We start from the raw sequence: 14041 nt of genomic DNA, 5'->3' as shown, positions 1-14041 counted from the left end.
GTTCTCTGACTCAGACATGAAAGGTGCATATTTGTGAGAATGGAGGATTTTCTCTAGTAACTTAATGTTCTGGATGAGCTTATCATGAAACACTGAACCAAGTGTCACTGATGTTCACTTTGAGCAGAACAGCAGCTTTAGTAGTGCGTAGTCTGATTTTCTTGTTGCCCCAAAGGCTGTTCATCACTGTGAACATTCAGTCCATTGGACTGTTTTGTGCCTAGTAAATATAGAGCAAATTATTGAACAGATGTAAAAAACAGATGTTTTGAGTGGTGAAATAGAAGAGCTGGGACATTTCAGGGATCCCAAAAGAAGTTCTGAGGTACCAAGATGCACATGAAAAATGAGGACTGGTCTAGAAATCAGGATATACGCATACAGTCACTTTAGCCAACCTCTGTTGCTTCCAGTTACTTCACTACTGCTGTGAAACATTTCTGTTTTCCTTTTGCCATCTCTTGTATGGCTCCTGAAGTAGTTCCAGTTTGATTGTATTGAACTGCTTTCAAATTATGACAGTAGTAAAACTTTTTAGTTGCTGCTTTTCTTTCAGTAAATTTATATCATGTATCAATATGATTGCTATGTTTTGTTTTTGAACATTCAACTATTCTTTTCTGACATACTGCTTATATGCAAACTAAGACTAGAATGCTGTTCTGGTGTATTACTCTAATCATAAAGAACTCTGAAACTGGAAATAGTTCAGTTGTATTTCAACCTATAAAATGTGGTTATCTAGAAATTGGAAGCAGGGGATTATTTTGTAGACTTAATATTTCATGTAGCTTACTCTGAGTAGTACTGTCAAACACTTCGTGTTCAGAACTCTTTATGTTCAGTTCTTTCAGTTAACTTTTAAACTTCACCTATTTGATTACATTTTCTAAATGCAGGTTCTTAAAATTGCAGGTTGGCTCCTTCCAGCTGTTCGTTGAAGGATATAAAGAAGCTGAGTACTGGCTCAGGAAATTTGAAACTGATCCTTTACCTGAGAATACTAGGAAACAATTTCAGTCACAGTTTGAGAGATTGGTTGTTTTAGATTATGTCATCAGAAACACAGGTATCTGACATACTGTCCCCCAGTTTATATCTGCTTGCTCATTCGAGTCAGAAAATAGTGCTGAGTGAAAGTAACATTCTTCTAATGCATTTCACATACTTTTCACAAATCTGAAACTCCTTTGCAGATGAACTTGTGAAATCCGTTGAAGCTACAAAAGTTTTGTCTTTGAAATGTATCAAGTATCATAGCAGCCATTTAAGCAGTTTTTGGCTTTTGTAAGGCACACTGAGGGCTAGAGCAATATGTAGCAAATCAAGCACACAACCCCAGCCAGCGATTAGCCTTTCGATGTGAGTTGGGGATATTTGCTCTCTGGTTTCTCTTCCATTACTAGCAGAGGGAAGTCTCCCAGGATATGTGCCCTTACCTTCCACTTTCCATATCGTAGCCAAGCTGTGAGGGACACACTGGGGTTTCAAGACCACTTAACTAGGAAGAGGAGCAATATCTGCTGCCAGATCTTTCTGCTGAGTGGAAGAAGATGGCAGCCCAGTTGCATATCACTTCAGAACTGGTCCTATTCAGCATGAGCAAGCCCTGGAACTTTGGCCCTCAGCATCTCATGCTGGCCAAACTTCCTTTTCTGTAGCTGGAGGCTGATGTTCTGTTGCTGGCTATGTAGGAGTCCAGTTTCCTCATGAGTGTGAAGGTAGTTGGTATGGACATTTCCTCCACTGCTTTGCCAGTAGTGGGTTCCTTCTTTTGCTCTTCTACAGGTCCTACCACTGCAATTTCCTCTTTCCTTCCTCTCCCCACCCACCCCGCGCAATTAGGAATGTAGCAGGAAAGCCGGTTGAGGATATCTCATGGAAAGTCTGTTGAGGATGCATATCACTTTAAACTCCCTGAAGGAAGAAAGTACGATGATAAAGATATCATTGTGCTTTCTGGTCACTGTTACGGTTTGGCAGCCAGTTTCCAAGCTTGATCTCAGTGTCTCCAGACTTTTACAGATTTTTCATGATCTGCGCCATATTACTTTAAGAGAATAAGTTAAAAACCAAACATGTAAAGCAGCATCCACACAACCAAATTATGTACAAAACTAGCAATAGTGGAACAGTAAAATGTTCAAAGTTTGGATGCTTATCCAAATCTATGAAGAATCTAAATACACCACCCCTCTGTCCCCACAAAATCCAGCAGACCCTGTGAAAGAATTTCTATCCAGCAGACCCTGTGAAAGAATTTACAACGTACCATTGTGTTTTCCTGGTAGAGAATATCCTCTTAGGAATGAAGATTGTCTTCTATTCCCCTCCTCTCAGCATCTTTGGGTAGACCTTTACTCCTGGTGAAATTGTACACCAACAAATTAAAAATTCTGTGCACAATATTGTAAAATTGTGCATATTTTATTTGTCAAAATACAATATAATCATGCCAGTTTCAATTATTTTGGTAACATTTCAAAATACAGACATACTTGTTGTCTGTTTTGTTACATGTCAGCAAAAAAGACTCAGGAAATGTTTTTTGACAAATAGATTCCTTATTAGTTATATTAATACAGAACTTTGAGTAATAATTCATTTAAACTACAATAAATAAATGTATTTCCTGCACCCCTCAGAAGCAGTGCATAGCTTCGGGGAGTCAGGGCCAATGGAAGAACCGAGGGGAGAAGGAAGTAATTGCTGGGAGGGGGTCTGGGAGTGAACCTGGAGGGTTGTGTTTTTGTTTTGGGCTTTTTGGGTAGCGGGGTAGGGGGCGTGGCGATGGAAGGGATTTGGGGAGCCTCCTCCATGCAGACCGTGGTTGACCCCTAGCCTCTCCCATTCAGTCATGCACCTCTGCCCTTGTCCATATGTATCACTGAAGCCCCACTCAGCCACTCCCACTCCCCCTGTCCCCAGGTGGCCCTGCACCCCCTGGCTCAATGTTCATCCCCTGGCTCAATGTTGTCACCCCACTAGCTCCTGTACCCCCACCCCAGTTTGTGTGTCCCCCCCCAGCAGCACTGTGTGACCTGCTCTGTCCTCCCCACCATGTCCTGTGCTGCCTCCACCTGGCCCTGTGGGCAGAGTGCTGTGAGGAAGACAGTCTCTGACATCTTCTGTAGCATGGGGCACGGGTCACTTGCTGGAGGATTCTCTGCTCCTTGAAGTCTTTAAACCACGATTTGAGGACTTCAGTAGTTCAGACATAGGTGAGAGGTTTTTCGCAGGAGTGGGTGGGTGAGATTCTGTGGCCTGCATTGTGCAGGAGGTCCGACTAGATGATCATAATGGTCCCTTCTGACCTTAGTATCTATGAATCTATGAATCTCCCTCTCTGTGGCTGGCTGCTCCGGCCCATGAGCCAGCTGCCCTCTCTTTAGCACAACATCAGCCCTGGGTGGGCGAAAGGTGTAATTGCAGCTTCCTTTGCCTCCCCGTCAGAATCAATTGATATTCGGGGGGGGGAGGAATCTGCAAGGGACGTTAATTCTGTGCTTGTGCAGTGGCGCAGAATTCCCTCAGAAATAGACCTTTCCCCTTTGTGTGCTTAGCTAAATTTGTTAAAACATGGATAATCTTGGAGGAGGGCCTTGCCCTTTCCCCACCAGCAGCCCAGAGCCAAATTTCTGCTGCTGCTACTGACACTTCCGTCCTCCTCCTCCCCCAGACTTGGTTGGCGAGAACATACACAACATAGCCAACTTATTCTGGGAAAACAGGTTAAAATGAATTCTGCTGACGTTCCTGATATTACATGTTTGCTCAGCTAGTAAGAGAAGCTGAACTACTAGTGCATGACTCTACACAAAATTTGAATTAATTACATGAAAAAATTTACATCTTTCCAGTTAATCTAATACTAGTTTTTTTTAACAAACTCTAAAACACGTGTATTTTGATGGAAAAATATTTTTGTGAATATTTTCCCTTGTCCTTCTAATAAATATCTTCAGTTTATGATAGAAACAAATTGTTTTACAACATTATTTTAAGATCAGCTAATTGTAAAAGACTTGCACGTCCCCACAACAACTTTTGTTTCCCTTTTTGAAGACAGGGGCAATGATAACTGGTTAGTCAGGTATGAAAAGCAAGCTGATGATATTGATCTTTCAGATAAGGTAAGAAGAATTTTTTTTTTTTCAAAACTAGTCAGTTGACTCATAAAATTTGAACAGTGTAGCTGGAATGCTGATGCACAGTGTGCCTTAACTAGGAATGTGATAGAGTATACTCCTGGTGAAATATGTGGCTATATCCGTCTGGTCAAATTAAATTACAGAGTGACCTGGATAAAACCATTAATGAACTTCGTATTTAACTAAACTAAATAAGTAGAAGCAACATTTTGTAGCACATGTGCTTCAACAATAAAGTTGTCTGCTTGCACATAAATGCAGTATCTTAGCTACTTTATTGATATGCTCTGTTCATCTAATACTTAATCTTGGTTTTGTTGATTTAAATTAGATCTTCAGGCTGTCTTGATGTAGCTGCTTTTGGTCATTTATACTGTTTACAGAAGTGAATAAATGGATCCAAACCGTATGCACCTGACTTTTGGCCTTCGTTTTGAGTACTCCCACTTAATGCCTTCATTTTATTTTATTTTTTTTGCTCAGTCTAAAGCACTTGTGGTGTTGCTAAACCCGCTATATTAAAAAAATAATAATGCAGTTTACTGTATACTTAATTTTGTGAAAACCTTATCGATATTTCAATTACTAGTAACTTGAAAATGTTCTTATCCTAGGATATCCAATGGACTACTAGTAAAGAACCTGTTATTAAAATTGCTGCAATTGATAATGGTTTAGCTTTTCCCTTTAAACATCCTGACGAGTGGAGAGCATGTGAGTATTGAGTTCTTTAATCTTCAGTTTGAGGGAATAATTGTCTTCAGGTGGTATTTGAGAATACTTACAATATTTTCACCATATTAACTTTTGTTTTTATTGAATAATGGTGTATTTTTTCCCTCAAGAAAATAAGCAAATACTGAGTGGCTTTTTACTGTTTTTGGAATGTGTTTGTGCTTCATAGTCACTCACTAGCTGGTTTTTCACCCCACCAGTAATGGATGGTGACTAATAGGATGCATTAATATGAATACCTACTTAGATATGTGGGGTTGGAAGGGATTTAGGGATGTATCTTTCATGTGCACTTTCTGCTTGCTATCATAGAATTTCTCTTGAGTGCTAAAATTCCCAGATTATTTCTATAAATGGAAATGGTCCTATTTCTTCCTATTACAAAACAAACTATTCTTCATCCTTTTGTAATGCTTATTGAAATTAGTAGACAAATACAAAGTGACATATAACTTCAGCCTTATTCTGTTGTACGGAGGTTAAGGTAACCTTTACCTGGGACAGCAAACTTAAGTACAGTGGATGCTGGTTAATACCAATACCAATCTTAAGTTTTGGTTAAGAGCAACATTTTGCTGAGAGTTGATCCCTAATGGGATTTGGCTATTGGCCTCGGGCATGCTGCTTATTAACACTTTTTGGAAGAAAGGCAGGCAGACTTGTGAGGCTGCAGCCAAGGAAGGAAACACTGGGATGTGCCAGGCCCTGACCACAGGCAGGCTTGCAGAGCTTCAGCCAGGGAAGGAATGTGCCAGGCACTGGCTGCAGGCTGGCGTGCGGGTCTGCAGCCATGGAAGGTATGTTCCAGTGCTTCCTTCCCTAGCTGCAGCCCTGCAAACCTGCCTTCTGCTTATGGGCAACTTCCAGTTAATGTAATTTTTTGCTGAGAACTGAGATGTTGTTAATAAGTGGAATCCACTGTATTGTGATACTAAAATTAAAGAGCATTACTATTTTTCTGTTCGGTATAAATTTTATTAATCTCAGCATATAAACTTCTTTAAGTTGGACAAGATTGGTGCAATACTACTTCTAAAAATAAAATATCTATCTCAGTGTGGTTCAAAAGCCTTAGCTCTGGGATGCAGAGCTGCTTTTCTCTAACTAAAAAGCATTATATAATGTACATAAACTTCATCTTACGTTCTTTCACAGATTATAGGATTGAGAAAAGACCCTTGTTATAGTTAATAATTTTTATTTTTCAAGCTATTTTTTAGAAAATGTCTTAGTAAGTTAAGATTGATCTTTACTTAAAAATTATAGATTATATTTTTAAATCAAATCAACTATCTGGAAGTAGTTTTATTTGATCAAAGACAAGACACTCCAAGACAAACTATATAACTGATGGGGAGATGGGGGGAAAGTAGGGACTTTTATTTTGGAACAATTAACCTTTTTAATTTTTATTTGTTCTAGTAAATATTTGTTGTGACCCTAATAACCTTTTAAAATGTCTTCTGTAGTCTCTTAAAAACTAAAGCCTTTACAGCAATCAAATTTAACTTGTAATTACAGGCAAACACAGTGAATGTAATAGTGGCAAACAAATTTGGGAATATTATATATGTAAATAACCTTTGGTAACTGCTGACTGACAAATGGTTTCATGTTTTGATACCGAATAGCAAGTTATTTCCTAAGATTTCTGCCCGTAGCAGATCATTTGATTCTAACTTCTACCTGTTAATTAATCAAGAAATTGAACTGTTTTTCCCATTAGATCCATTTCATTGGGCTTGGCTTTCTCAAGCAAAAGTTCCTTTTTCCCAAGAGACCAGAGATTTGATTCTCCCTCGTATTTCTGACATGAACTTTGTACAGGATCTTTGTGAAGATCTTTATGAACTGTTCAAGGTGAATCAGAATTAATTTTTAATTGAGAAGGGATAGTTAGTTGAGTAGTATATGTGGAAGGAAAACTTAATTGTTAAAAGTTAACTTAGAAACTTGTATTACTTTACTTAATTATTTCACAATATGTGATACTACTTATGCTTTACCACTAATGTTAGGATGGCAAAAGGGGTACATAGGCTGACACAGTAGTCATACATCCCCCTTTGTAAATGTATGGCCTTGTATTGTGCATGAAAGATTTGAAATTGTTGGTAATCAACTTTACTGATGGGTAATAGCCTCCTTTGTTACACTTAAATTTTATATAATCAATTAAAAAACACTAAACTAATAACTAAAACATGCATTTAAATATATTTGTCACTTAAGATGCCTGGCAACATGCACTTGAAATAAACAGTAATAACTTGGGGAAAAAGCTTCACTCACTGTAATATCAGGTATTAGTCCAGCTGGTACATATTTAAAATATTTCATTTTACATGTGCCTTCAAAGCGATATTAAAACCTGTGTCATTCCATTAATGAATGGGCTTCTAGACAGAGGTTTTGTCAGTTTCATTTTAAGATATTCAAACTATATATTGTTGTGAATACACACACACACCTCCTTTTACTCTGTTTATTAAAGCATTGAACACAACTGTAATCTTAGTAAAGGGGACTTATACAAATTCTAATCTTGTAAAATATAAACATTTACCATGCTGAATGCTCCAGATGACCATAGTGGGGGTGTGTGTTTGTGCACAACTTGCATTTCTAAAAATGCAATTCTGATTGGAAAAGTAGAGTCCTGAAACACATTCATTAATGTAATTTTGTATTTGTCTGACTTAAAATGATTAAAATACCACAATCAAAATTGGCACTAACTAGCACCCATTGTTAGTCACAGCAGAAATGTGAAGGATTTAATGGATCTGGAGACAGACCTGTCCTTTTTCCCATATAGGTAGTTTCTGCACATTGGGGTTGAGTAACATTTGTGAAAAGGTGATTTTAAGCTTGCACAGTTACTGCTCATGCTGTTCCTCTTATGTCTTAAAGGGTACTGTCAACAGAAATATTCCACTTATGCAGTATCTGAAACTTTTTACTGTTATAGGTAATACCTAATTAATTAAAACTGAAAGACAATAAAGAATCTTTTTTCAGTTACTTCGTGCAGTTTATAGCTCTCTATTTTATAGTCTGCTTCCCGGTTTCCCTTATATTGGTCACCCTGTGTGGTTCTTTCACACAGTAATAGGTGAGAGACATTTTAAAATGCAGTTTCAAAACTACAAAAAGAGAGAACTGGGGACAGGTGTAGTATCTGAAACTACTTCTAATTCACTTTGATGTTGACAGTGTCCAAGTCCAATCTGTCATCTTACACAGCTACTACACTTAATTTTATAATTGCTTTTGTACTTGGAATTTCCTTCCTAGTTATGGTTTGTCTCAATCATAAACTTTAAAATTTTACAAAAGGTCAGTTAAATTCTTAGAATAAGATTGTTTTTCCAAATACATCTGGTTTTAAGAATGGTAAAATGTTTTGAAAATAACTGCTCTGTTTTTATTTTGAATAAAGACCGATAAAGGATTTGACAAGGCTACTTTTGAAAACCAAATGTCAGTGATGAGGGGACAGGTATGGCTGATTTTTAAATTCCTTATCATGACCCATTTAAAAAATTTTACCACTTAGTAAGATATTTAAGATAGTTGCTGTATTTCTTAATAGTTGCCTGATTTTTCAGATATACCTGAAACTAACTGCTGTTAAATTGAAAGGGAGTTATGGGTGATTAATATCTCTGAAAAATCTAGCCAAATGGCCATGAAGACTGAACTTAATGTTTCATTCCTAGAGGTTGTTCTCATGCATTAGGATAGAAAGGAGGCAGCAAGGAAGCTTATATTGATGTTGGTCTTTCTGTCTGTGTTTTACAGCTAAAGAAATTCCATTTCTGATGCTATTAATTTAGGATCTCTAACAAACTCTATAATAATTCAAAATCAAAGCTTCGTAAAAGGGTTTTATGAACTTTCAACAAAATATAGTGAAAAACTTTGATTAATAAACTGTATTTAGAGAAACCAGCATACAGCTCAATCAGCAATTGAGAAGCTGAATTAAACTAGCAGTTAACTTGAGATAAATGTGAATGCTGAGGAAACAACACCTGACCTTAACTGTATGTTTATTTCTTGAAAGACAGTTTTGTGAAACCTAGCACATAAGTGTGTGACAAAGCAACAGGAACTCCTTACAAATCATTCGTTGTACCACATGCTTACACCTTGGGATTTACAAATTGAATTGCAGTTTAACTGAAATGCACTTAATCATAAAGTATAGAATTCTATGTAATGGTTTTATTGAGACTGAATTCTGATCAAAATGCATACTTTTTAGTATGATGTTTAAGCAGTGAATAATTCCAGTTTGAGTCGTTTAACAGTTTATGCAAACACAGATAAACCTGCTTCCCAGAATTATTGAATGAAATATCAAAAGGATAATTTCTTTCCACTGGTCTTGCACTGGAGTACTAGACAACCTTCTTTTTTAGCTGGCTTCTCTAGCATGTAACAAACGGGTGGTTCTCATTTTTGCATCAATCTTTAGTTGGTCGGATCGCTTTGGTGTTTATTTTTAATATACAAGTAACCCTCCTGGAGACCGAAGTCTCTGCCACCATAACTTTAGAATATTACATTTTATATTAGCTATCTAGTCAAAACATTGTAAGCCAATAGATCTCCCACTGAAGTTACTATTTTAAGTTGAAGTGCTATGCTAGTCTGTGTGCTAATTAATGTATGACTTGAACATAAGATTTGGTTTGACAGAAAGTATGTCTTGTCAAGAAAGGTGATTTGATTCTTTTTTAGGAGATTTACGAGTTTGGGGGTTAAGTATGTTGCATCTATACAGTTACCTTTGACTTTTGTGACGCATTTGACTTAGTACTGTATAACATTTTATTTAAAAGGGGCACTATAAAACCTAGAGCACACATTGAATGGATTTAGAACTGGCTCACTGACAGATCTCAAAGTAGTTGTCATTGGGGAATCATCATTGAATGGAGGTAGTTTTTGAGGGGTTCCACAGGGATCAGTGTTAGGCCTCATGTTAGTTAACATTTTTGTCAGTGATCTGAAAGTAAATATAAAAACACTGCTGATTCAAATTTATGGATGGCACACAGACTGGTGGAAAAGGCCAGTAATGCAGAACCATCTTGATTGCTTGGTAAAGTGGGCCCAGTCAAACAAAATGATTTTAATACAGCCAAGTGCAAAGTTATAGGAATGAGGAATGCAGGCCAAATCTACAGAAAGGGGGGCTGTATCCTGGAAAGCAATGACTCTGGAAAGGATTTAGGGGTCATAGTGGACAAACAACTGAACATGCGCTCCCATGCAATGCTATTGCAAAAAGGTCTAACGCAATCCTTGGAGGTAGGGAAGTGAGTTTTACCTCTACATAAGGAATTGGTGAGACGTAATGGAGTACTCTGTTCAATTCTGTGTTCAGCATTTTTAAAAGAATGTTGAAAAAGTGGAGCAGGTACAGCAAAATGCCATAAAAATGATTGAAACTGAAGAAAACTGCCTTGTAGTGAGAGTCTTAAACTAAACAGATTGAACTCTTTATCAAAAAGAAGATTGAGATGACTTTATTACAGTATATAAGTACCTTCACAGGGAGAAGAGAAAGGGCCCCTAAATCTAGCAAAGAAAGGCATAATAAGAACCAATGACTGGAAGCTGAAGCCAGACATTTTCAAATTAGAAATAGGTTATACGCTCTGAACAGTGAGAGTGATTTAATCACTGGAACAAACTACCAAGGGAAATGATAGATTCTCTATCCCTTGATGTTGTTAAATCAAGACTTGGATGCCTTTCTGAAAGATATGCTTTAGCCAAAAACCAGTTATGAGGCTCAATACAGGGATAGCTGGGTGAAATTTAAGGGCCTGTGATATATAGGAGGTCAGATGGGATGATCTAGTGGTCCCTTCTGGCCTTAAACTCTATGAATTTGATTTTCTTGAGCTCATGATCTGTCTGAACAATGCAGAAGTTATGCATGTTCAGTTTTACAGTGGCATTGTACAGGGTTAATCTGACCCCTTTTCACAGAAGTCTCTGGCATTGATACTGCTTTCCTGCTCGCTGAGTCAAATATGGTTCTGGTAAATTAAGTAGCTCTTCTGGCAAAAAAGCCAGTAAAAGCATATTTGTCAAAATGAACTGTTAGGCCTGGTTTCTGAAAGAACTTGTGAAAGAAGTTTGGTGTGTGGACATATGAAAGTCACATCCCCTTCTTCACAGAGTTTTATCGCTGGGAAGTATTCATCAAGCACCAAACTGATTCCAATGAGTAACCTTCTCATGACACGCCGGTAACTTGTCATTGAAAATTGATTAAAGGTTTTGCAGAATTCTTTTGTTAAATAATTTAGAATCAAGACAAGTTCTAGTTTAGAAAAGCCTTTTTTAAAATAATAGAGATCCAGCTAAGATTTTACTGTTCAATACCATATTCTCTTAAGAATTCTTAGACCCTTTTGTATTCTAAGCAATTTTCTGAAGATATTTCAAGAATTACACCAAAATGTCTGTTAACTCACAAGAGTCATTGGATTCAGCACAAACCAAGTAGGTCTAGCCATTACTTGCTGCATAAAGAGACATTCTCTTCCTTTAAGCCATGTATCGTTCAGGGATCCATGTAACTAAAAGCTTAGACACTTACCTGTGTAAAGGCTATATAATAGCATCACAAAAGTTCAGCATAGTCTGGATGCCCTAAAACTTTCCATCTTGTAACGTAAAATAGAAAAAAAATTATTCTGTTTCAAAGGTTCCCAGGGTTCATGAAAGACATGAGAGAATAACTAGGATAACTGCATTTTAGACGGGTTTTTAAGTTAGCCTGTAATCATTCTCTTGTGATGTGAGACAGTCATTTCATAGCTAAAATTTTAGCTGGCAGACTTCTAGGCTAAGAAAATGTTGATGGCCCTCCTGTGTTTTAATATATGGGTTTCTTTGGAGATGTGCTAGACTATGTAGACCTGAAAGCATTTCTGCATTTGTAACCTATTCCAGTAGTTCAGAAAGAACTTGCTTCACAAGAGGTATTTAAGGCAGGGTTTGGTGTGTATGCTCTCAAGAGAAAAGATTAGTGGAACGTTCAGCTGCCCAGTAATATCTTATGTTGTTTTACTTGCAGTTTAAAAAACAATGTGATTCTTTAGGAGAAAGATAACTGAGAAAATAGAATTACCAGAACCCTATGGGATTGGTTGGTTGTTTTTTTAAGAGCAGCATCTAACAGGTTGAACAATCAAATTTTCATTAGGTACCACTTACTTTGTTTTATTTTATTTCTGCAGATACTAAATCTCACTCAGGCATTAAAAGATGGAAGAAGTCCAATTCAGCTAGTTCAGATGCCACGCGTGGTTGTGGAGCGTAGTAGTACTGGAAGTCAGGGCCGAATTGTTCATCTGAGTAATGCATTCACACAGACCTTTCATAGCAGGAAGCCTTTCTTTTCCTCCTGGTAGCAACATAAGAGGAAAGTAAATGACTGTAATTTAGTACGCTACTTTACACAAAAGGCTCTGCAATAATGTAATTCTGCTATATACCGAGGGCTCTGACTGCCAAAACCTCAAAACTTAACTTGAAAATGTAAAGATTTAAGCATTGTATTTTGAATGTAATCAAAGTTTACAATTTTTGTGTCAAAATTGTGAATCCTTATGTCAGGGAATGAGAGGAATTTGTCTATACTGTATTTTTATAGGCTGAATTCATACTAAAGGGAAAACTTACAGTTTACATATGCTGAGACTACTTTTGAATACAACATAGAAAAAATGCTTATTGTTGGATATAAATGTGAGCACATACAATTATAAACTGATCCTTTTTATATATGCTTTAGAAATGAAGCACAGCATGTTCTCTTTCTTTGATTGTAAAATGCTATTCAGTGTTACTGCTTACAGATGTCATAAGTTATTCCATGGGTTTTCATAGCCTAGTGAGTTGGAAAATATTCAAATAAAATGGTCATGCATTTAAAAAAGTGCATTAGTTGCAATTTTTGAAACTTGAAAAATACTCCAAAGGTTTTTGAGTTGGGGACCAAAAAAGCACATCTTAGTTTAATCAGAATTAGGGCTAATTTTTGCCCTCATATGTGTACACAACTTCATTTGGCCTCAGTGGGAGTTATGTACATGTATTCCTGGGTGAAATTTGGTCTTTAGCCTTTTAAGGATCACTTGTATATTTAAATAACTTATGGAAAATTGTCTGTACTATATTTACTCCATAGGTAGCATTCTGTAGTTCCATCATGACAACAAAATACTACATAGTTTTGTTTAGAATTGATGGCTAACGCTATGTATGACAAGTCAATGGAGTATATTAACTGACACCAAAGTAGTTCCCTGCCATTGTTGATTGATGAAAACACTGGAGTGTTGGTTGTTGAGCCATCCCACTTGCAACATTTCAGTTTAAACGCTCTCCATTATTTAATGTGGACCAGCAAAGGCAGAAAATAGATTGCAATGTGTAGAGTACAGCAACACTGTCATTGGACTCCTTGCAACCCCATGTTTGCCTGCCACTTATTTGTTTTTATGTTGAAGCTACACAGTTTAAAATATAGACTCATCTTTCACATCTGTGGCTTATGTGATATGGTAAATTATTTTTACTTCAGTGATGTCCTGGAAGGTTAGGACCTGGGGTGGGGGAAAAACCTTTGTTACAAATATTGTTGCTTTTAGGAAACCTACAGTTTAAGTATTTCAGACATTGCTGTATTTTATAATTCCAAGCAATACTATTAATCCCAAAACCAAAATCTTTGTATACTGTTTTATATAATTTTGGGTTGATGTACATATTGTAGCATGTCAGGAATTCCCTTGATTTACTAAAATGTCTAAGCCTTAAATGTAGAATTTACTGGACTGTGGTGTTTAAAATATGATTGAGGCAGCCACCTTTATAAAGTTCTATGGCTTCAATTTTTAGTGAACAATTTCTTAAATTTAAAGAGTATATTTAAGGTATTGGGCATGCCTACTTGCAACAATAAATGTCAGTCTGAAATGGACAGTTTTTGCCTAAAGTGTCTTATTTCTTAAGCAGGAAGAGGACCTTAACTTAATCTTTTGTAAAGTCTGCATCCAAATCACTTTCTACAAGATAAAATGTACATGGTGTAGAACATTATGAGAAGTTTTTCAGTATTA

The 14041-nt window shown here is 36.8% G+C and overlaps 1 protein-coding gene across 1 annotated transcript in view; it reads left to right on the top strand.

Annotated features, from left to right (window-relative positions):
- PI4K2B (phosphatidylinositol 4-kinase type 2 beta) overlaps positions 1-13902 on the top strand; it is a 35631-nt gene extending 21729 nt beyond the window's left edge. The window contains exons 5-10 of the mRNA XM_084625579.1: positions 916-1069; positions 4066-4133; positions 4766-4865; positions 6613-6746; positions 8329-8388; positions 12155-13902. Of these exons, the coding sequence (XP_084481705.1) occupies positions 916-1069; positions 4066-4133; positions 4766-4865; positions 6613-6746; positions 8329-8388; positions 12155-12328 (690 nt within the window). The 3' untranslated portion in view covers positions 12329-13902. The remainder of the gene's footprint in view (positions 1-915; positions 1070-4065; positions 4134-4765; positions 4866-6612; positions 6747-8328; positions 8389-12154) is intronic.
- The last annotated feature ends 139 nt before the right edge of the window (positions 13903-14041 follow it).

This window comes from Lepidochelys olivacea (assembly GCF_965140295.1).
Source record: "Lepidochelys olivacea isolate rLepOli2 genome assembly, chromosome: 4".
In the NCBI taxonomy this organism is placed as follows: domain Eukaryota; kingdom Metazoa; phylum Chordata; order Testudines; family Cheloniidae; genus Lepidochelys; species Lepidochelys olivacea.
Note: the sequence above shows the minus strand (reverse complement) of the source record. Positions and strands in the feature narration are given on the sequence as shown.